Source organism: Rhinoderma darwinii, chromosome 11, assembly GCF_050947455.1.
Source record: "Rhinoderma darwinii isolate aRhiDar2 chromosome 11, aRhiDar2.hap1, whole genome shotgun sequence".
NCBI classification, from domain to species: Eukaryota; Metazoa; Chordata; class Amphibia; order Anura; family Rhinodermatidae; genus Rhinoderma; species Rhinoderma darwinii.
The window spans coordinates 27,879,768-27,903,758 of NC_134697.1; the positions used below are offsets into that span (position 1 = coordinate 27,879,768).

A 23,991-nucleotide genomic window follows, 5' to 3' on the forward strand; every position below is an offset into this window, starting at 1 on the left:
TATGTGCAGTATGAAGTTAATACATTATCTCTTTAAAGTATCAAGTTTAAGGGATACCACACCTTTTTCTCCTTTTGGACCCCTTGGGCCTTGTGTTCCAATATAGCCCTGCTCTCCTCTGTCACCTGTAGAAATATAAGATGTATATTTAATATAGGGATGCCCATATTGACTTTGTCAACCTTAGACTATGTTCACATTGACGTCATGGCTTTCATTTATAACAGAAGCCATGATGCTGTGCTGGATCAATCATATAATGGATCCAAAGGGCAACCAATGGACCCAAACTTATAATGGGGTCTATTGTGGTTACGTCGTATTGACGGCAAGAATGACACTTCATGCTGTGAAATTCTTGCCGTCAAAAGTGACGGAAACCTCCAACATAACCCCCAATGGAGGCTCCAAACGGCAATAACATAGCTTAAAATATATTCCATTTAATTAGTATATAAATATGACAAATGTTCCTTAAAGGGTGACTAAACGTTCCAAAAAATTCTGACATGTCATAGTGACATGTCTGAAGTTTTGATCGGTCGGGTCTGAGCATTGGGACCTCCACCGATCGCCAAAAAGAAGCGCTCGTGTGAGCGCTGAGCTGCTTGGTTTCTGATTGGCTTTTCTCGGAAAGCCGATGTAACGTGTACAGACTCAATAGAAAGTCTATGGGCCCTTAAATCAACTGTTCAACTTCCCGAGAAAAGCCGATCAGAAATGAAGCGACTGAGCGCTCACCCGAGCGCTTCTGCTGCTTTGTTTTAGCGAATTGGTGGGGGTCTCAGTGCTCGGACCCCCACCGATCAAAACTTCTGACATGTCACTATGACATATCAGAAGTTTTCTGAAAGTTTAGTTACCCTTTAAACGTAGTGGGCACAGAGGTAGACTTTTTTTTTTAGCTTGTCTGATGTTCTAGAAAACAGATACCAGATATTAGAAAGGATATCAGTGTTCTAAGGGTGATTAACATTAGGATACATGCACTTTACAGTAAACGTTACAATAAAAGACTCACTTTTCAAAGCAGATTTCTTTATAATATGTGACTCACCTTTGGCACCAGTGAATCCTCTCTCTCCCTTCTGCCCTGGTAAACCAGGTTGTCCAGGAACGGTTCCATGAACTGTCAAATAAAATAAATGTTAATTTTGTTGACTATTTATCAAACTAAATGATAGAAGATAATAAATAAAATGTCTTCCTTACGTCTGAAAACTTCCATGAGATCGGTGGTGATGTTTGCATGGGTTGCATATACTTGACAGATTCCGGATGGTCCTGGTGGTCCTGGAGGCCCTTGAGGACCAGGTATAACAGATCTCTGCAGCCCAGAAGTCATATCTCCAAAAAGACCTTGGCCTAAAATATAACAACCAAAAATATTAGAACATAGCACTGAAAACATGGACATGTCCAAAGGTTTATACTGTTTAAAAATAAGTAATATTCAATGTGTATGAAGTTAGAAAATTATCTTAGCTATACTTTTACCATTAGGATTGAGATGGGTGAGATCATCAGAAAACACCCATCATGGAAGGGACTCTTATAAGTAGCCTAATTGTTACATAGTTACATAGTTACATAGTTAGTACGGCTGAAAAAAGACACATGTCCATCAAGTTCAACCAAGGGAAGGGAAAAGGGAAGGAAAAATTTCTACACATAGGAGCTAATATTTTTTTGTTCTAGGAAATTATCTAACCCTTTTTTAAAGCCATCTACTGTCCCTGCTGTGACGGCTCCTGCGGTAGACTATTCCATAGATTCACAGTTCTCACTGTAAAGAAGCCTTGTCGCCTCTGCAGCTTGAACCTTTTTTTCTCCAGACGGAGGGAGTGCCCCCTTGTTTTTTGAGGGGGTTTTACAAGGAACAGGATTTCACCATATTTTTTGTATGTGCCATTAATATATTTATATAAGTTAATCATGTCCCCCCTTAGTCGTCTTTTCTCAAGGCTAAATAGGTCTAATTCTCTCAATCTTTCCTCATAACTTAAATTCTCCATGCGCCTAATTAGCTTCGTTGCTCTTCTTTGTATTTTTTCCAACTCCAGGGCATCCTTTCTATGAACTGGAGCCCAGAACTGAACTGCATATTCTAGATGAGGCCTCACTAATGCTTTGTAAAGTGGTAATATTACATCCCTGTCCTGCGAGTCCATGCCTCTTTTAATACACGACAATATCCTGCTGGCCTTTGAAGCAGCTGATTGACACTGCATGCTGTTATTGAGTTTATGATTTACAAGTACACCCAGATCCTTCTCAACAAGTAAATCCGCCAGTGTAGCTCCCCCTAGGAGCTCCTACTAATACTTAAACTGGTTTTCTCACCATAGAAAGGCTTGGCATACCGCTAGGATAAGCCATAACTTATGAATAGTGATGGTCCAAACCTTTGGGACGCCCCCAAAGATCCTTCACTAGTTAATCGCTGAGGCTTCTTCGCAGCTTTTTCCTGCACAGCATACTTACTCTGAAATTGTTCTGCCACACGAGATGCAACTTCATTATAATCTAATGCGAATGAAGATGAGGAGGATGAAGAAAATGATGATCCTGATGATGAGCCTGATGATAATGAGGATGATGACATCATTCCATTGTCTCCCTTAGGACCTCTTATACCTTGAGGACCAGGTGGTCCAGGTAGTCCTGGTGGTCCAGAGATATATCTGCGAATGTTGTCACCTGTGGGACAATTCATAACCTTTAATTGATAAACTACTATATGAATATACTAATCATATACAAGACATGCATCCTTGCAGATCACTATATTCTTTATTCTTTCAATGTAGATCTTTGGGTCAATATTTTCAGCTGGACATTTTTTTAGATCTCAAAAGGAAATCCGGATAATAGAAAATGTTTTGGTTTAGAGTAATGAATGTATATTTACTTGTCAGGTACTCCATAAGCTCAGTCCTTAAGCGATCGCTCCTGATGTCCTCAGCATAAGAGACCAGGCTATCTCCATTGCCTGGTGGCCCTTGTGGTCCTGGAGGTCCTGGTGGGCCTGGAGGACCTGAAGTGAATCCAGTACCTTAGGAAATTAAATATGGTTTATATACCTTGTATGCTTTTCCCTTATCAGTATATCACATTTATATGTATTTTTCTGACTTTCATTTTAAACATTATTAAGCACAGAGATGAAGAATACGATGAATGTTTCTATCTCGGTTTCTAAGGTTTTCTTTTTTTTTTATCCTGATACGATGTACTGTGATGAGACCGATGTGTCTGTTAAAATCGGAAACTTCTTCCATGTTTTATTCCACAAGAAAATAAGTTTCCGATTTTAACAGACATATCGGTCTCAGCGCTGGATCCATCCTTTATCTCTTCTGTTTATCCAATACGTGTGCCGACACGAGGACCCGAGCGCTATAGGCAATGTGAACATATAATCAGGTGAGCTGGAGGATCTCTCCCATTCTTTACTACGATGTACTGTGCTCAGAGACATGAAAAGCTAAAGTAACAAGTAATGGAGATTTGGAGTTGCAGCAACTTAGACAATAATAACATATTAAGGTACTGATATAGATTGGATAAAATTTGACCGGATCTGCTCAGTTAGGTGGGACCATCTAATGTGTATGGAGGACTCTCCCTCGGTGGCAGATATCGGAGGAAAGACAGATCAAGCATGTTGGATCTCAACATGCCTGATGCTTTGGTCCCGCAGGAGATAAGCTGCTACCGGTAGAGTCTGGCAGGGGCTTATTCCCCTCTCCCCGGAAGAGACGAGGCTGCATGTATATGGCGGAGTTGGGAGGAATAACTGTTGGCCAAACAAGCGTTCAGCCGACAGCTATCTAAGGTGTTTGGCCATCTTTAATGTGGGGCTGTCTTTTCTTTAGTAACTATGTGACTATGTACAGAACTTACGTTGCAGGTAGGTTGAGATTTCTTCTCGATTGAAGCTTGTCAGACTGGTGCCTGGATCACCTGGAGGTCCCACGGGTCCTGGGGGGCCAGGGCGACCTGTTCGCCCAGGTGTACCAGGTGGTCCTGGTGGGCCAACAACTCCTCTGAATTCCGATGCTGGATTAATATGAATTAAACAACACATCATTATAAATTCAATATAAGTTTTTAATTTCGTGATAGGATGTATAGATTCTCAATGGTCAATCCTTACTGAAGGAATGTCTTAAAAACTTGACTTAGTGTGGTACAAATAATAAAGATTACACATCTACTAATTCAGTCATTTACATGTTTGTTTCACCATGAAACATATTATCTTAGAACTCTGCATTGCGCCATTCCCCTATTATTCCTCCTGGAAATATATCAACGACTTTGACGACAAGGTCTATTGTTCCCCTTGTCATTGGGATGTGTTCTTACACAGTCTGACACCTTCAACACTGATTAGACAATATCAGAGCGTGTAGGCACACACCCCATTGACAAGGGGATTGGTAACACCCAGATGTCAATTTATACACACATTTCCAGACGGAATAACAGAGGAATGGCATCATTCAGAGTTCTTGTCCTATTTAATTAGCTCACTCTTATTTCTAATGACCTGTTCAACCACTTACTCAACTCAAAGTTACTAGCTTTTGTCCTAATGTATTCATCCATTCCTTTATTTGCTTGCTTACTTACTATTCTACTTACAAGTCGGCTCACTCACTCAACAGCTCTACTTACTACTCAAATATATCTCGACTCACGCACTCCCTGCCCTACTCATCGACTTTCTCAACTTAATCGACCCCATGCTAAACGCAACAAACTTTTTTACCATTATTGTACTCACTATGCTACTCGACAGCTCCATCATTTACACAATTAATATGTCACCCAGAATTAAATGATGCATGATCAACATTCTCCAGATTGTAAAGATCTTTCTTACTTTGAAGTAAAGCTGTGATGTCACCATATTGAGATCCTGGTAGTCCTGGCAGTCCTGGTGGACCAGGGGGTCCAGGAAGTCCAATTGTCAGCCCAGAGTCTAGGAAACATACATTTCTTTAGTATTCTACTCAACGCTCATGAGGAAATTGTATAAATTGATTCTATATAGTACTCATATTGTTGAAGGGGCTGTCCCATATTAAAAAAAGAGGATCTACTTTTTTTCCTTGGACAACGCCACTCTTGTCCATGGGCTGTGTCAGGTATTGCAGCTGAAAGTGTGGAGCTGTTTTGGATCGAAAATGACCCTTTTTCTAATTTTGGACTATCAAAGTACATAATAATATAATAATTAAAATAAAATACTAACTCTGAAACATTGATAAGATTTCTTCATATGTAACTGGAGGTCCTAGGAATGTTCCTGCACCAAGATCAGTTGAAGTGGATCCTGAACCTAGTAATAGAAGAATCAACATATTAATACGTTTCTAACAATGTTTGCAGGGCCACATACATCCCATAGTGTATAGTAGAGGTCATATATTATAATATAATTTTTTTAATCTTATCCTAATTAGTGTTTTGTGTTGTTTTTTTTTCATTATTGGGTGACATAAAATGTTTTATTTAAAATAATGACTATCGTCAGATCTGTGTTTTAATAAATGTCCGTAATCCTTGTCAGTAGAATATGTAGCTATGGACCATTATGGTTTACCTCTTATGTAGCTCATAACCCGGCTGGCCAGTTCTGCATAGTCCACTTCTTGTCCACCTGGAGGCCCTGGAGGTCCCTGAGGTCCTATCAAGTAATTTCTGACATTTTCACCTAAATACAAATTTTTAACATTTAATCTCATATCAATGGTTAAGGTTGAAAATATATGTATAACTTATTTTTGCTGCAGAGTTTCTTACTTTGAAGATATTGTGCAATATATTGTTGAACTTCTTCTGCTCCACGACCAGAATCACCAGGACTTCCAGGGGAACCAGGAGGACCAGGTGGACCAGGTGGGCCAGGAGGACCAGGTGACCCTTGGCCAGGTCTTCCACCAGGTGGGCCTAAAATAGATAAAACAGGTTACCGTATATATTTGTACAGTTTTCTATAGAAGTATCTATGGCACAATGCTTTCCCTATTGTAAGAAACTACTGAGGATAAGAGGAAGAAAAAAAGTGGTAGAGAACATAGAGTATCTATAGACTTCCTCCTTATGCTCTGCCCTGGGATGCTGATTGAGGTGGTCTCATACTTAGGTTCTGAACAGGGGTACATGCCATGTCTCTAGGGGGTATTTGTACTCTCCTCACGCTGTGCTTCTAATGTACAGCAAAGTCTATGATCAAAGCACTGGGGGTACTTGTTGAATTAGGGGGTAATTGGCTTTGAGACACTGGTCTAGTAGACTTAGTACTGGTCATGATCTACTGTAGAGGTGGAAGTTATGGGTGAGGACCACATGGCAATACACATTCTTCTTTATATCTAAGCAGTCCTGTAACTGAAAACTGTTATGTACAAAGAAAATCAGTATTTGTTCTCACCTCTAGAACTTCCTGGGATACCGGGAGCACCTGGGATTCCAGCTTCACCTGCAAGTATTAAATAATGACATTATTCATATGAAAAGGAATAGATTTATCCATGGTCACAGTAGGACTATGCCGACATCTGATAGATAAAGTACTAATGCCGCCGCCACTGAACCACTAATTTCATCATGAAAACAGTCAAACTTCTAAGTAAGCGCAAGAAAGAGAACGGCATGTGGCGGCCCCTTTATAGGGGCAATGTGACTAGCACTGTTATGTAGGCCCAGTGGCTGTCACTATTTTATGCCACTCTTATGGGAGCACTGTGGCTGGCACTGATTCAAGTACATTAGTTTGGGAGGCATTTGGGATGTGGCCTATATATTAAGGGGCAGAACATGCTGTGTCTTTATGCTGTTATTTCTCAAAAGTAGGCAAGTATGATCTAACATATAATGTATAAGATGAGGGCTGCATTTTGCATATATGGAGACAAGCTCGAAACATGGGAGTGGAGTGGTGTTAGAAAAGTAGGACTATTATTTTAATGAATATGCCACACGGGTGCAATTTACAAAAAGCTTTAGTTATTGGACAATGACAATGAGAATGTGTGGATGGAAATGCTTGACCCTGTGGATAGGCTCAATAAAGCTGTAGATTGTGGGGCTAGACATGGGGCCAGTGATAACTGTGGGTGCTACACTGGTAAATTTGCGTTACCATGTTAGCAAGCGCTGGGATGCCTGTTGTAAAATAAGGCCCTGTTCACATCATGTTAGTGGTGTAAACTTAGCGTGAACTCTGGGAAGAGCTGTCAGCATACATAGGGCTCTGTTAACCCAATGGAGGCCAAAGGAATGCCCCTTTGGCCTCCGTGGGGCTGGTATATATGGGTGTAATGCAAGAAAATACTATTATAGTGTAGCAGACTACGCTATTCCATACAACTGTATACAGTAGAAAAATGTATACCGTGTGGTATACGTTTTGTTACCATGGGAGCCTATGGACAATCTATTAGCCTTCTGTGGGAGGTATACCTTCAAACAGAGGGACAAAGACTGATGTGAACAGGGCCTAACTGCACTAATGGAAACTACAGTATGAGAGAGATACAGTAGATGATGGAGTCCTCCACCAGGACAGAGCTATGTCTCATCTACGGTCAAACTGTAGAATAAGGTTTCAAGCTCCATACATAAAACAAACAATTTAAATGTTTTTATTTATATATGTTTCACATCCGACTCTTATAATATACCTCTTTCTCCTGGTTGTCCGGGTTGGCCAGGAGAACCTGGTGATCCTGGATTGCCTGGAGGTCCGGCTGGTCCAACAGTTGAAGCTCCTGCAATGTTATTTGTCACTTGTTATTGTATGGTATGGTGATAAGTATACATCTATATGTCTCATAGTAATAATAATAATAATGTTACAAAAAATCATAACTTTATCTGTACTGACCATCACGGCCTGGTGGGCCTTGAAGTCCTGGTTGACCTGGATCACCTGGTTGTCCTGCATAATAAATAAGTAGATATATATAAACAATCCTGTATCCAGGCTATTGGACTCCGTTTATAGTAAACATACCATATTGATAAAGGTAAAATGAATATGCATGTCTATGTACCTGATTGACCTGGAAGGCCTCTTTGACCTGGATCACCTATAAAAAGAAAATAGAGAGGTGGTTTAAACGTAATCTGGAACATTCATGTGTTTATTAATTATAGCTAGGCTCTTTCAGTCTGTACTGGATATATTGTAGGATTACCATCTACCTACATAATTCTTACCTGGGTCTCCTTTAGTTCCTGTTGGACCAGGAGGTCCAGGAGGACCAGCAGATCCTTCTGTAGAAACAAGATGACAACAGTCTTGACTATCAACAATTCTTTTCAATGTTTCGAGAAAGGAATAAAAGGCATGTTCTCATACCTGATGCAGATGCAGATCCTGGTGGGCCTGGTAGTCCTGGTGGGCCTGTAAGGCCTTGTTTACCCTCTCCTGATGAACACAAAGGAAAGGAATGGGTTTCACAAAAGCTTCGCAACTCTACATAAAACTGCATCATTATCATAATTTCAGATGAGCATAACTGTCCATTCTGGGCTCCAATAACAGTGAATATATATAAATACAATGATGTAAAAATGTAGTCATAATTATAACATGATGTCAGTCATTTGGCAATAAACACCTTGATCTACTATGTAGAGAAACTTAAAATGTTAAGGTAGACTTTGTTGTCTTATATTTCATGAACTGAAAGCAATTGTTAGAGCATTGCAATATAATATCTTACCTGGTGGTCCTGCGGGACCTGCTCCACCAAGTAAGCCTGGTGGTCCTTGAGGACCAGGTGGACCTTGAGCACCTGCTTGTCCTGGTGGACCTTGAATTGCAGTTCCTGTCATAAAACAGAATCTTATGGTTATGTTCTGCTTCCTACATTGGTGGTTTAGGGTTCTTTTGTATTATGTCTTACTCCTATTCAGATGCTAATGTTTTTCTTTGCTTTGGTTTTCTTCAGATTTGTATGGATCGTCATGTTTATTGCTTTTCCACACTTACAACTTTCCATTCATAAATAAATGATCCATTTCAATGTTTTGTTGCCACTGTGGCTTGAGTAGGACGTTCTGACATGGGTTGTTGACTAGTTGACGGTAAGGGTATCTGCACACGATAACGACCATTACGTCTGAAATTACGGAGCTGTTTTCAGGAGAAAACAGCTCCTGCATTTCAGACGTAATTGCTCGTACTCGCGTTTTGCGAGGCGTCCATTACGGCCGTAATTTAGAGCTGTTCTTCATTGAATTCAATGAAAAACGGCTCAAATTACGTCCCAAGAAGTGTCCTGCACTTCTTTTGACGAGGCTGTCATTTTACGCGTCGTCTTTTGACAGCGACGCGTAAAATGACAGGTCGTCGGCACAGTACGTTGACACACCCATTCAAATGAATGGGCAGATGTTTGCCGACGTATTGGAGCCGTATTTTCAGACATAAATCGACAAAATAGGTCGTGTGAACCCAGCCTAAGTGTCTTACCTGGTTGTCCTGCTTGTCCTGGTTGTCCTGGTGGACCTGGTGGTCCAGGTGGTCCTGGCAATTGCTGTGCTGCGTATGTATCTATGAAGAATAACATAATATTATTTTCCAGTTTACTACAGTAAATTTATTGCATTTATATATATAAAAGATTTCTCTATATCTTCATTAGTCCTTAGTGGTGAACACCTCAGAGCCCTTGAAGCTTTACATCAAAATAACCACAAGCCAAGCCCATGCTGGCTTTATTTGCCACAGTTTTACCTCTATTTTTCCCTTTGCTTCTAATATTTTTTTAAATCATCCTTATTGTTATGTCTCCCAAAGCCCGGAAGTGAAAAAGCTGGACTATGTGTCCTGTCCTGAAGCTGGGACGGTACCTGCTATGGAGCATCATCATTGATAATAGTTTATAAGGAGCTACAAACTTATCCCCATGTATGTATAGGAGTTATGGGCAAAAGAGCATTTCAAAAACTTACTTTCTGATCTTGCATATGATACTCCTGGTTCTCCTTGATCTCCTCTGGCTCCCTTGGCACCTAGAAGAGAGATAAATGATATAGTAAGGAACCAGCTCTTTTCTTCTACCAAACAATTATGAAACTGTTACCAAACGACGTCATATTTACTAAGCCCAGAGACTCCCAGCTTTGAGAGAATTGTTTTTTACCTGGTGTTCCTGGAAAACCGGATGGTCCAACAGTACCTGTAAAACAGCATGAAAAGTATTAACTCTAAACTGATTGAGAAGGTTTATAGAGGGTAACATTCCCATGGTTTTCACACAACCTCCAGCTATGGCAGTGAAGTGGCCCCATAGCAAAGATTAAAATAAGACCCCTTTCTGGTGCTGGTTAACTACACCACCTCTAACCACGTGGTATAGCTGGACTTTGTGCTGGCTTGCCCCCCATTTCCTTTTGAAGATTTTGGGTTAGTTCCCCATATTCTTGTTTGTCAGTGTTGTAGGATCTGTGGAGAGGGGATGATCCCAGCACAAATAGAAGGTATTCAGTAAACCCGGCTGGACCCCTTTTTTCTCTAAGGACCCCATAGTAGCCTCATGGGCTGCCTCTATGCTACATATGCCCTTTTATTCAGCCTTTAAACATCATTTGCTGAAATGTGAATGGTGATTTGTTGACATACCTGGAACTCCTGGTGAACCTGGTGGTCCCAAAGGTCCTGGTGGTCCTGGTGGTCCAGGTATAACATAGGAACTACCATCTGGTTAAAAAATGTATACAGAATATTTAATATACAATACACGCCACAAGCAGACAAACAAGAATAAGTTATTATATCAGAAACAAACATATAAACGTCAAGAGCTATTGCAGGGGGCTTCTATAGATTGTAGTAATATATGTTTTAAATATATCAATCTAATCCGTCCGTCCGTCAGTCCGTCCGTCCGTCCGTCCGTCCATCCATCCATCCATCCATCCATCCATCCATCCATCTCATATCTATCTATCTCATATCTATCTATCTCATATCTATCTATCTATCTATCTATCTATCTCATATCTATCTATCTCATATCTATCTATCTATCTATCTATCTATCTATCTATCTATCTATCTATCTATCTATCTATCTATCTATCTATCTATCTATCTATCTATCTATCTATCTATCTATCTCTCCATCATCTTTATTTCATACAGGGTCTGTAGGAAGATGTGTGACAATCTGTATGAATAATATAATGGCAGCCATGTGTCAGAACTGTCTGAATAGAATATTTACAAGTTGGAACTTCTATTCCCGGCATTTCCCTAATTTGAGGATGTAATGCTCTAATTATCATTACACACCTGTGGTGACTCTTCCGGGGTCACCAGGATCACCTATAAAACAAGTACAAAGAAGAAGAAAATAAATGCTAATGTGTAAATAATACTGTTAAAATCTACAAAACTCAATTCAATTGAAATGAAGGACAGCAATAATTATTATTCGATAAAACACATTTTTAATTTCATCTACCTTTAGTTCCTGCTCGTCCTGGGTTGCCCGGCGGTCCTAAAATAACCCCAAATATCATTACAATTTGCCATTCAAGAAAAGCCATAACTTGAAGTGTAATATTTGTGAGAATCTATTATGTCTACTATGTAACAACAGTCCATCGTATAATGTAGGAGTAGATAAATGATACAATGTATGTATAGTAACTTATGTGTCGGTTGTTCTTATTATTATCCGCTCATTACAGGAGGTGAGGAACCCCAAAAAGCATTTCTCTCTCTGGAGGACCTGACACATCCATGCGTTAAACAGAACGTCCATTGATCTTATTAGGAACTGTGCAGTGCTTCATTTTTCCTGTATTTTGGGTTCAGTGCTCCTTTAAAGGGGTTGTCTCATCATGACATCAGCCCGGCAATCAGCTGATCGCTGCAGGTCCGGCTTTAGAAACCCCCCCGATTGGACATACATTTTCCCTGCAGTGGACGTCGACATAATACATGGACGTGACAGGTCCAGCAGAAAGTTTAAACGACTCTCTGCCCTGGGGCTCATAGAGGGGGTCACAAGCATGGGACTCCCTATATGAAGTCCAGATCCCCTTATCGAGCATATGGAGAGGGGTTGATTGAAAACACTCAATGCATTATTTAGAATAGAGGGTACTCTAAAAAAATCAACTATATTACAAGCGGGTAAGCATTGTGGGTGCTGGAGACTAAAAGTTTGTTTTAGCAGCGATATCTATTCCCAATACAATAGACTGAGTTATATTACCTGGAGGGCCCTGTGCTCCGGGAAGACCTAAAAATAAAGCATAAACAAGGTAACTGAATCTATTCGTTTATGTAACTACACAGAACGTAACTATTGTGCCAGCACAACCGGCTTTCTAAGAGGATTTACTTTCACCTTATGAATAATAAAAGAGACAACTAAACAGAAAGGATTATGTGCAACTGGATATGTTGTGTTTTGTGAGTCTCGGCACTAAATTAATCATTTATACTTTAAACTTTCTGTGACATTTTGCTCTGTTTGTGCCCATCGCATTACATGGACGGTCCTAGCAAATAACCATTAGTGCAGAAGAAGAAGTCGGATTATTGGGGGGCACCATGCCTATTAATGATCCCAGGAGCATTGGCTACAGTCTATGTGAGGCACATATATTGTAGCTTCAATTTCCCTAACACTTCGTCCATGTTCACACAGCATATTTTCAAGCGTATTTCGGAGCGTCAAACGCACATATTACGATCCGAGATACACTTGAAATACTTTGGCGAACAAAGTCTGATTGAATTCAATGGGAAATATGCTGTGTATTTCATACATGGCGTTTTCTTACGCGGTTGAATTAAAAAATGCCTTGCAAAAATGTGCTATTTGTAAAAAAGAAGTGACATGTCACTTTTTGAAGTGTTTTACAAGCTGATCTTTCCCATTTCTCATAGACACTTCAAAAATACACCTCAAAAAACGCTTCAGCGGATGAATTTCAGAGGCTGTTTTCTCTTTAAATCAGCCTTGTACCTTTCAGCCTAAACATATGATGTGTGAAGATGGTCTTCAAGGGATTGTCCATTTACAGATTATTGAACTGATGAATACATGGGTTTTGCTTCCAAACTATTTATGTATTTTATGTTCTTATATAAAATATATACTATACTGTACAATTATAGCTAAAAATGTTATTGCATTCAGTTTCTGTTTTATGCTTTTCTGTCCTCAGTCAGGAAGTGGGTGGAGACTTAACAATCTGAAGAAGAGGAGTGGCCCTAACTTGTGGGAACTACTGATAGGTTAGTGTCATTATGTGAGGCGGGACGAGGGTGGAAATAGGAGGTTCCTTCTAGCGGCATGGGATAGAAAAAGGAAGAAAGCGGCAACATTCATACATCCATCTCTTCTCATTTTCTATTTGCGAGCAGAGTAAATGGGGTGGGCGTCCCCAGTACACATAAACTCTACAAATTGGTACGGATTCAAAAGTTTACCTGGGAGGCCTGGGTCTCCTGATGATCCTTGTGGACCTCTAGGACCGGCTTGTCCAATAGGACCTTGTTCACCTAAAATCACATGTTTGCTTAATGAATATATAGGTTTTCACTGCATTGAACTCTGGCTCATATTTTATGATCTCTATAAGACAGATATTGTCATGTGTGTTTTATCCTTTACCTCTTTGACCTTGATGTCCATCTGGCCCAGGAGGTCCTGAAGGGAAACAGTAAAGGCAGGTTACATTAAATAGCTTTCTAAAGCTTTATTGCTATCAATGTGCTTTAATGTGAATTATCACAATGCAATGCAACTAGCAGGTATTGTGGCATTAATAAAACACAGAGCCACTTGATAACTCAGATGATTTACTCACATAGCAATCATCTGCTACATCTCCACATGCTTTTTATTATCGGTGCAAACCTAGGGCGGCTACAACTCCTTAGATATTATTGTAAAAATTATTATATTCTTAAATCACTAAGTAATATTATTCAAATGGACAGAATCATTGAAGAAATGTCTTAGCTTATTTAAAAAAAAAAAAAAGTCAAAGTTTTTGGATTTTTTACTTTATTCTGCCCTTTACTAGAGGCAGTGTCCCCTATCCAATCTTTAAAGCATGAAAGGGTATTCATTAGAGCAGTTAACGAAATCTGTAACTGTACATGGGCAGTGATATCACCAACTCTCATGAGATACCATTATTCCCTCAACCAGCTCCACTTCTACTGTCTATTATCTTCACTTTTACTATATTCTGTGTAGAAGCTGCTTATCTTGACTCAGGCAGTATAATACAGCTCTTTATTCTCCATCTACAGGTGATAATGAGGTGATAATATTCAGTTTCACTGTAGGCTGTAAAGACATTTTTAACTAATGTACTGACATCTAGTGGCTAATGTGGGAACTGCAATTTTTTATAATTTATTTCTACTTGTATAGACACAACAAAATAAACAGAAAAATATAAAACTCAACCAGAACTTGAAAAACCCAGACAATTATCATTTTAAAAATATATAACTTTCTTAAGTTTTCAGGTGGATTCATGCAAGTTCCCCATAATGAACAAAACCTACTGACCGCACAAGGATATCTACTTATTATAGGCCTTATAATAGATTTACATTGGTTCAATATAATAATATCCGACATTCTCTTCTCTGCCCACTCTTTGTTATAGTGAAGTTAATAGTGTAGGTGTGCGAGTTCCCACCTGCTGAACCTTTAGCTCCTGCCTCTCCAGTGGGTCCTGGTAATCCTCTAGGTCCTGGATCTCCTGTAATTAAGAAATATGGGGAAGGGTTATACAGTGGAATAACCAAAAATCCACGCAAAATTGTAGATTTACTCATAAGAACTCCTACATTCTAGAATTAATCTAGTCATCAGCGAGTGCATGCAAGTTTTCTATTAATCTACTACAATATCATGCAGTGAGCAGAGCCGTAGCTAGGCTTTCTTTCACCCTGGGTAAAGATTTAAATAGCTGCCCGAACCCTGTATTTCCAGGTTACATGTCAATAAAGGTAACAGGACCTAAGATGTAATAACTATAGCACAAATGCTTAAAATACATTATAACACAACTAACAAGATAAAATAAATACAGATAAAGTGGAGCTGAGTTTGCCAGATGAAGCAGAGCTAAGGTAGTCATTTGATACAAATCACAGTGATATCACATTGTGAGTTCCATTTAGGTGAATGCGATTTTTATGTAGTTTTACATAGGACTGCAGTTAACTTACTGCATTATCAAATTATAAATTATCATGGTCTAGGAACATTGCATCCTTTATAGAGTTTAATGACAAAGTCATCTCTGCTACATCTGAAAGACTAATATTTTCCCTTGCCATTTAGCACATCACGTGTACAGTCCGTTTACATTGCTTATGTATACAATTTCTTGGTATAACTAACAGAAATATTATCATTTATTTTTACTGACCTGTAAGTCCCCGAGTTCCTTTGTCACCTGTGTCACCTAGAATATAATCATGATATAATATTACAATATATGTGAGGAGTAATGAAGCAAGAAACGAGTTACTGTATATATTCCTGCTGTAAGAAAATTTGTAGTAGCAAGTTACAGCTAGCGAGATGTCTCTACCTTTATTTCCGGGTGGTCCGATAGATCCTTTGTCACCTGACAGAAACCAAAATCAAGCATTAAATCAGATGTCAAGAAATATTCATACTGCAATAGTTCACTGCTTGTAAAATCCATGTGATTGGACTATTTTTCATATTAATATAGCCAGCAGGGGGTGCTTTTATTTTGTTGCTATGTGTGATAAGTAAAATATATTAGGATAGATCCATCTTTATCCTTTATATATCCCAGACTATTATTGCCAAGCCCAAATATATACTTATGCATTAGATTATGGTTTTATACTACTGGTTATAATCTAGAAGCTCTGTCCCAAAGATATTTATCTGAGTGACTATCAGACAGGTAGTGTGCTATCTATCTATCTATCTATCTATCTATCTATCTATCTATCTATCTATCTATCTATCTATCTATCTATCTATCTATCTCATATCTATCTATCTATCTCATATCTATCTATCTATCTCATATCTATCTATCTCATATCTATCTATCTATCTATCTATCTATCTATCTATCTATCTATCTATCTATCTATCTATCTATCTATCTATCTATCTATCTATCTATCTATCTCATATCTATCTATCTATCTATCTATCTATCTATCTATCTATCTATCTATCTATCTATCTATCTATCTATCTATCTATCTATCTATCTATCTATCTATCTATCTATCTATCCATCTATCTATCTACCCATCTATCTATCTACCCATCTATCTATCTACCCATCTATCTATCTATCTATCTACCCATCTATCTATCTACCTATCTATCTATCTATCTATCTATCTATCTATCTATCTATCTATCTATCTATCTATCTATCTATCTATCTATCTATCTATCTATCTATCTATCTATCTATCCATCTACCCATCTACCCATCTACCCATCTATCTATCTATCTATCTATCTATCTATCTATCTATCTATCTATCTATCTATCTATCTATCTATCTATCTATCTATCTATCTATCTATCTATCTATCTATCTATCATCTATCTATCTCATATCTATCTATCTCATATCTATCTATCTCATATCTATCTATCTATCTATCTATCTATCTATCTATCTATCTATCTATCTATCTATCTATCTATTCTACAATACTTAATCCTCAAGTTAACTTGCTGTGAGTACAATCTTACCTTTAGGCCCTGGAGATCCAGCTTCCCCTCTAAAACCTTGCTGACCAGGGGTTCCTGTTAGAAAATAAAAAATGCTTAAATTCCACACAAATAATATTTAACAGATTAAATATTTGTGGTGCTATGAGCTGGCATAGAACAAATAATAAATTCCCCCCATAGAGTTAATTGATAACATTACGGCTGCCTGCAGCCACCACTAGAGGGAACTGACACAACACAGTATGCAGTAAGCCAATGAGCTCCCTCTAGTGGTAGCTGCAGGCAGTCAGAATCTTATTATTTAACTCTATGTCTATGCATGGAATTTGAAGTTCTGTATCAGAAAAATATACAGCTCTGACTGCTATAAAGATATATTAACCCCTTAATGACCAACGATACGTCTTTTTACGGCGGTCATTAGTGGGCTTTATTCTAGAGCGCCGCCAAACTACGTCGCTGCTGTAGAATAAAGTAAACAGAGCAGGGAGCCGTGAAATCTCCCTGTTCTCAGCTGCCAGAAGCAGCTGAGGGCTGGGGGCGTCCCTGCTCTGCCGGGTGAGATCGATATTAGTATCGATCTCACCTGTTTAACCCTTCAGATGCGGTGCACAATAGCGAGCACCGCATCTGAATGGTTTTGGAGAGAGGGAGGGAGCTCCCTCTCATCTCACTGACACCCGGCGATAAAATCGCCGAGTGTCTGTGTCTTCTATGGCAGCCGGGGGTCTAATAAAGACCTCCAGGTCTGCCTGCAGCGAATGCCTGCTAGATCATGCCGCAGGCATGACCTAGCAGATGCCTGTCCGTTTTAAACGGACAGGCAGTAATGCACTGCAATACAAAAGTATTGCAGTGTATTATAATAGCGATCGGAGGATAGTGAAGTCCCCTAGTGGGACTAGTAAAAAAGTAAAAAAAGTTTAATAAAGTTAATTAAAAAAAAAAGTGAAAAAAAAAAATGAAAAACCCAGCTTTTCCCCTTACAAAATGCTTTACTATTAAAAAAAACTACAATAAAGCAAAAAAGTTACACATATTTGGTATCGCCGCGTCCGTAACGACCCCGACTATAAAGCTGTTACATTATTTAACCCGCACTGTGAACGCTGTAAAAAATAAAATAAAAAACAATGGAAAAATTGCTGTTTTCTGTTAATCCTGACTTAAAAAAAATGTGATAGAAAGTGATCAAAAAGTCGCATCTACTCTCAAATGGTACCAATAAAAACTGCAAGTCGTCCCGCAAAAAACAAGACCTTATACAGCTATGCCGACGCAAAAATAAAAAAGTTACAGCTCTTCGAATGTGACAATGGAAAAATCTAAAAAATGGCTTGGACATTAGGGCCCAGAATGCCAGCAGGGGGAAGGGGTTAAGAGACTATTCAGCACAAAATTTGGGAACTAGAATAGACTTGGTGTTAAAATCAAACCAGTGGCTACATACCTGGAAGACCTTGAGGACCTTGAGGACCCAATGCACCTGCAGATGACAAGTTAAAATTAGGTTAATTAACACATTTAACTAATGAGCTAATTTCATGATTAAATGTATACTAAATAGATTTGCCCCAATGTGGTTACATAAAGGTGTCTATGGCTATCTGCCCTATCCAACCAAAAGTGTGATAAAACAAAGCATGGAGGCAGATCTGGACAGGAAATCTCTGCCATTCTCCTAAAAATGGCTTCTATGGGTTCCTAGGGAGAACTTGGAGTGGTTTAGTAAACAGTCTAGATATACAATATACAATATACAATATATCTCTTACCTTTAAGTCCCATTTGCCCTGGCTGGCCAGCAGATCCTGGCATACCTGGATCACCTTGCAATCCTGAAATTGATTTAAAATGACATAATGAATTTGAGAAATTGTAAAAAATCTAAATTGCGATAAATTTACAGATGTAGCAGAGCTGCAATTGTCAACTGTTTCTTGTGTGATAGCTCATGGATGTAGTATGTTTACCTTCAGCCTTATTGAAAACTATAAGAACCATATTCAATGTGCCAATCTACAAACTAATCTCTGCAACATTGACAAACTCAGCTCTGCTATACATACATTATTGATGCCAAAAATATGGCTGTATTTACAATATAGAGGTGACCCGGCCATTGTAAATGAAAATGCACCACATTCCTTCACATGCTCTAAAAGGCTGTAATATCCCCATCTATTCGGATCACATTTACCTATTCAAGTAAATGTACATTATATTATACCTCTGTCTCCCTTTTCTCCAATTCCGGGAGGACCAAGTTCACCGCGGGGTCCAGCTGAGCCATCTCTTCCTCTTTGCCCAGGTTGACCTTCCATACCAGAATCACCTATAGAAACAAGCGTTATGGCGCGTCTAAGTCATAATACTGCAGTCAAATAATACAATAAACCCCAAAACCTGATGTTATAATGGCTGGTGTATAGTGTAGTATTAATTTCCAACAATTTTATTCATCCTTTTGACATAGACAATTTTCTTAATCTATGGTATCATTTCACCAGTAAATCCATATTTCTCACCTGCGCTTCCTTTCTGTCCTTTTGGTCCTTCTGCTCCGGGATGACCGATAAGACCTGGGGTTCCTATAAGAAAACATTAGAAAATCACATTATTGTTCAGGATAAAATTGGCAGAGAACTGGAAAGATACAAAACTAAGATCAACTTCAAATCTTGTATTTGAGGAACAGCCAGGATCCACAATCTGCAGCTCGCAAGCTAACATTTTCCACCTGACTAGACACCCACATAAATACCTGCCAATGGAACCAGGTTGTATAGACAATGGTATCCTGGGTATCACGCAAAGTAGGGCCCCACTCTCACCATTTTTAGACAGTTTTTTGTCATTTAAAATTCTGCATATATAAAATAATACCGCCATACAATGCCTAAATAATACCGCCATATAATGCCTAAATAATACCGCCATATAATGACTAAATAATACCTCCATATAATGCCTAAATAATACCGCCATATAATGACTAAATAATACCTCCATATAATGCCTAAATAATACTGCCATATAATTCCTAAATAATACCGCCATATAATGACTAAATAATACCTCCATATAATGCCTAAATAATACCGCCATATAATGCCTAAATAATACCGCCATATAATGCCTAAATAATACCTCCATATAATGCCTAAATAATACCGCCATATAATGACTAAATAATACCTCCATATAATGCCTAAATAATACCGCCATATAATTCCTAAATAATACCGCCATATGACTAAATAATACCTCCAAATAATGCCTAAATAATACCGCCATATAATGCCTAAATAATACCGCCATATAATGCCTAAATAATACCTCCATATAATGCCTAAATAATACCGCCATATAATGCCTAAATAATACCGCCATATAATGCCTAAATAATACCGCCATATAATGCCTAAATAATACCGCCATATAATGCCTAAATAATACCGCCATATAATGCCTAAATAATACCGCCATATGACTAAATAATACCTCCAAATAATGCCTAAATAATACCGCCATATAATGCCTAAATAATACCGCCATATAATGCCTAAATAATACCTCCATATAATGCCTAAATAATACCGCCATATAATGCCTAAATAATACCGCCATATAATGCCTAAATAATACCTCCATATAATGCCTAAATAATACCGCCATATAATGCCTAAATAATACCGCCATATAATGCCTAAATAATACCGCCATATAATGGCTAAATAATACAGCCATATAATGCATAAATAATACAGCCATATAATGCCTAAATAATACCTCCATATAATGCCTAAAGAAATACCTCCATACAGTATCCAAATAATACTATAATGCATAATGGCAATAATGTCAAAACAAAACAGCCATAAAGTATCCAAACAATACCGCCGTACAATTCCTAAATAATACTCCCATACAGTGCCCACATAATACTGCTTTTTGGCCCACATAATACCACCATGCTCTGCGGACTACTGGGACAGATGGTGGTTCAGAATATTTTTCCTCTCCACTCATATTGCTGGGGGCCCCTAGGAAATAAGAGTCCTTTGCAATTGCCATGTTTGCCAACTTATAAAACAGACCCTGAATGGAACGTTAATTTTTATTAGACACGCTGAGTTTATATGAACTCCATCCATGCATAACAGCTCCACCCATGTATAACAAGCTCCACCCACAGTTCTAGTAAGGATATTTTTCGGAATTACATGGCTCCACCCTCCCGTTCACAGTCGCAGCTCTCTTAATTCTGAACTGTATTAATGCATATTTTCCATTGAGGTGCAGCAAACTTCAGTAGAATGTAATAGATGAATTATTTCAATAATATCTTGTAAAGCGAAATAGAGTAAAACAATGTGAATATTGATTATTACAGACTCCCTATCAATGCTAAACTATGATGCCCACTAAATAGCACTGCAAGCGCTAATTGGTAGATGGCAGTGCCCTTCCCATCATGAGCCATCAAGGCCGTTCAGCGGCTCAGGTAGGTCACACACTTCCATGTAACAAGACACTTACTTTGTTTCAAGGCAGAATCTTTACAAGGGGCAAAGATCCAGTTTTCTACCCTAGCCCTGTGTCTAAATACCATGGCCAAGGCAGAGTGGCTTGTTTGTGCCCACTCTGGCACCCAACACCCAGAGTACGTGCCCCACCAGTCTGCCCTTAGCTGCACCCCTATTTAAGGAGTCATAAAGCGCATAATATAAAGCTTTTTGCTTCTACAGAATATTTAAAAAGGCTCATATAGGGAAGGGGAGCTGGCACATCTAGTGACTAACATAACAGGGCCACAGCAAGGAGGGTTTACCGGGGCATGGGCGCTACAGTAGGTTAGTTGTGCCAACAAGCCACTTTGCCTTGGATAGGATATAGAGATACAGGGATGAGGACACCAAACAGAAGCTTTGCCCCCGGGTGAAGGAAAGTCTAGCTACAGCTCAGTGGCTATTTTCCCGTCCCTTAGTAGCACTATGGGTGGCCATTTAAAGGGCACCCATAGTGTTACACACTAAATATTGGGGCTTTACCAAGCAGATAATCTCCTATCATTTCTGTGAAATAATGACACGGTTCTCGGTGTAGAGCGTTGTTTTCTCAGTACTTGTTCCTTACCTTGGGGACCTGGAAATCCTCTGTCACCTGTTTGAGTAAAATTAAAATATATATATAAAAATGACTGTAAAACTTAAAAGTAACCAGATATTTACACCATTATTTTTCATAGAAAACCTCTACATATATAATTATATATCATTTTAGATATATCAAGCAGGAGCAAACTGAGGGGGGTCTGGGGCCCGGCATTAAAGGTCTTGGGGCCCTTTACCAACCTCTATAGTTATGATACACTTGATTTGGGTTAATAAATTAAATTTTTGAGGAGCGCTTATCACTTACATGTTTTACAAGCCCTTCACTAAGACTTTAACTAATGCTCGTACTGACCATAGGGCTGTGGGCTCTGGCCATGGGTCCTGGAGCACGGCCCTAATGCTCAAATGGCGAGTCCACCCCTGATATCAAGCTGTGCCCAGTATAACCACACATCAATTTATACTATCCAATCAGTACAGGAAGAAATAACACAGATCTCCAACCTTTTTCTCCTTGTGTTCCTGAGTCCCCTGAAAGTGAAGACAACATACAAGCGTTAGAGGCAGGCGGGAGAAATATTACATGGCTACAAAGATAATAACGTCTCATTGTCTTAAAGAGTTGTCCAGTCTTCTGTAAATAAAGCTTAAACATTGTCAATCCTTTCCAATATACTTTGCTGGTTAATTCTCTAGCAAAGATCTCTGATTGTTGTCAGTGAATGGAACCATCTAGAGACCTAAAACCTGTCCTGACCTGGTTTTGCTCACACAACTGAGGATGTGTTATAGTGTATTAATGTAGACAATCCTATAAGCATCTTGTGTGTGTGCTACAATGCCTCAAAGTAGGTAAATGTATCAGTCAGACGTAAAGTCCAGTCCAAGAATTAGGTCTGTGCAGGGTATCAACCTCTGGATGTAACTAACAATGTTCCTATTCACTGACAACAAACAGAGAGTTTTAAAAAGACACAAGCATATTGTTAAGTTGAAAAACTTTTAATCATGCAAAGATTAAACTTTATTTACATAAAATTGAAAGCCCCTTATGCCTGTAAATTCTCTATCTATAGTATAGCATTCGATCACTGAAGACTACATGTATGATCATTCGTAATTATGAACTGCAATAGCACCACCTAGTGGTTTTATTGCACACCATTACACAAGAACCTACTTATGCCATCATTTTGCTCTGCTGTATAGCAAGTTTTGAGTATTGAGTTTTATACTTATATTATTTTTATTCATATGGTATTGTCACTTTAAAATATATGATCCAATTTCAGACACTTCCTATCTAATGAGAAATTCATAATTTATTTGTCATATTTAATTAGAAAATTAAACCTATTTTACCTTTGGATCCAGGTTCACCTTTCTGACTAACGAATGTTCCTGCTGTAAGACAAATCAAAATCAATGAGCAATAAAATCAAATCAGGATATTAGTAAAAGACAAGGACATGAAACAGCCTTTCCTTACATCTAAATTCAAGTTACACCTGTGGGTTCTCTGGGAGCTTAGATACGTTATGAAAATAAAATAATGTTTATTATGTGATGGTGTAGAAGATGACTGTTATGGATTATAACTAGGGGAAAGTTTGGCAAATGTTAATTTTCCCTATCGCTATATGGTAAATGACCATTACATGGCACCCGTAGAAATCAGTGGACATCATTCTTGCCAGCAGATCCCTTTTCTGACCTCAACACGATCTAATATAACATATGGCAAGGATTTGTCCAAAGCAGATGACCTTAAAGGTAGCCATATTTTGGCCACCATATAAGCTATAGGGTCTAGAAACACGGTGAAGGCACTACTGTCATGTGGCATACATAGAGAACAGGGGGTCAAAGAAAACTAAAAATTAGGCCCTTTTCACATGCTGCTTGTCACCAACACACTCCTAACCACTCGCGTCAGAAGGCCGTGGTGCCCCCATCCCATTTTCATGACTCAAGCACATTTTCCATGCTTGTTAGCTTGTTTTCTAACATTATGACCACATCTCTGTACAGGTTCTCAACACCCAATAAAATAGGTATGGGACAAGCACGGAATGGGCCCACTCTCTCCAGGGCCCCATAAAAACAGTATTAA

The 23,991-nt window shown here is 38.7% G+C and overlaps 1 protein-coding gene across 1 annotated transcript in view; it reads right to left on the reverse strand.

Annotated features, from left to right (window-relative positions):
* COL17A1 (collagen type XVII alpha 1 chain) overlaps positions 1-23,991 on the reverse strand; it is a 37,664-nt gene that overhangs the window by 889 nt on the left and 12,784 nt on the right. The window contains exons 18-54 of the mRNA XM_075842388.1: positions 23,241-23,282; positions 22,383-22,409; positions 21,898-21,924; positions 19,287-19,349; positions 18,989-19,093; positions 18,534-18,596; positions 18,209-18,244; positions 16,777-16,830; positions 15,610-15,645; positions 15,445-15,480; positions 14,707-14,769; positions 13,662-13,697; positions 13,478-13,549; positions 12,252-12,278; positions 11,493-11,528; positions 11,321-11,353; positions 10,649-10,726; positions 10,170-10,205; positions 9,979-10,038; positions 9,497-9,577; positions 8,745-8,849; positions 8,378-8,446; positions 8,236-8,292; positions 8,070-8,105; positions 7,901-7,954; positions 7,698-7,784; positions 6,446-6,493; positions 5,815-5,961; positions 5,615-5,725; positions 5,264-5,350; positions 4,892-4,990; positions 3,907-4,062; positions 2,912-3,055; positions 2,485-2,700; positions 1,213-1,365; positions 1,058-1,129; positions 63-125 (exon numbers count right to left, since the gene is read on the reverse strand). Of these exons, the coding sequence (XP_075698503.1) occupies positions 63-125; positions 1,058-1,129; positions 1,213-1,365; positions 2,485-2,700; positions 2,912-3,055; positions 3,907-4,062; positions 4,892-4,990; positions 5,264-5,350; positions 5,615-5,725; positions 5,815-5,961; positions 6,446-6,493; positions 7,698-7,784; positions 7,901-7,954; positions 8,070-8,105; positions 8,236-8,292; positions 8,378-8,446; positions 8,745-8,849; positions 9,497-9,577; positions 9,979-10,038; positions 10,170-10,205; positions 10,649-10,726; positions 11,321-11,353; positions 11,493-11,528; positions 12,252-12,278; positions 13,478-13,549; positions 13,662-13,697; positions 14,707-14,769; positions 15,445-15,480; positions 15,610-15,645; positions 16,777-16,830; positions 18,209-18,244; positions 18,534-18,596; positions 18,989-19,093; positions 19,287-19,349; positions 21,898-21,924; positions 22,383-22,409; positions 23,241-23,282 (2,715 nt within the window). The remainder of the gene's footprint in view (positions 1-62; positions 126-1,057; positions 1,130-1,212; positions 1,366-2,484; positions 2,701-2,911; positions 3,056-3,906; positions 4,063-4,891; positions 4,991-5,263; positions 5,351-5,614; positions 5,726-5,814; positions 5,962-6,445; positions 6,494-7,697; positions 7,785-7,900; positions 7,955-8,069; positions 8,106-8,235; positions 8,293-8,377; positions 8,447-8,744; positions 8,850-9,496; positions 9,578-9,978; positions 10,039-10,169; positions 10,206-10,648; positions 10,727-11,320; positions 11,354-11,492; positions 11,529-12,251; positions 12,279-13,477; positions 13,550-13,661; positions 13,698-14,706; positions 14,770-15,444; positions 15,481-15,609; positions 15,646-16,776; positions 16,831-18,208; positions 18,245-18,533; positions 18,597-18,988; positions 19,094-19,286; positions 19,350-21,897; positions 21,925-22,382; positions 22,410-23,240; positions 23,283-23,991) is intronic.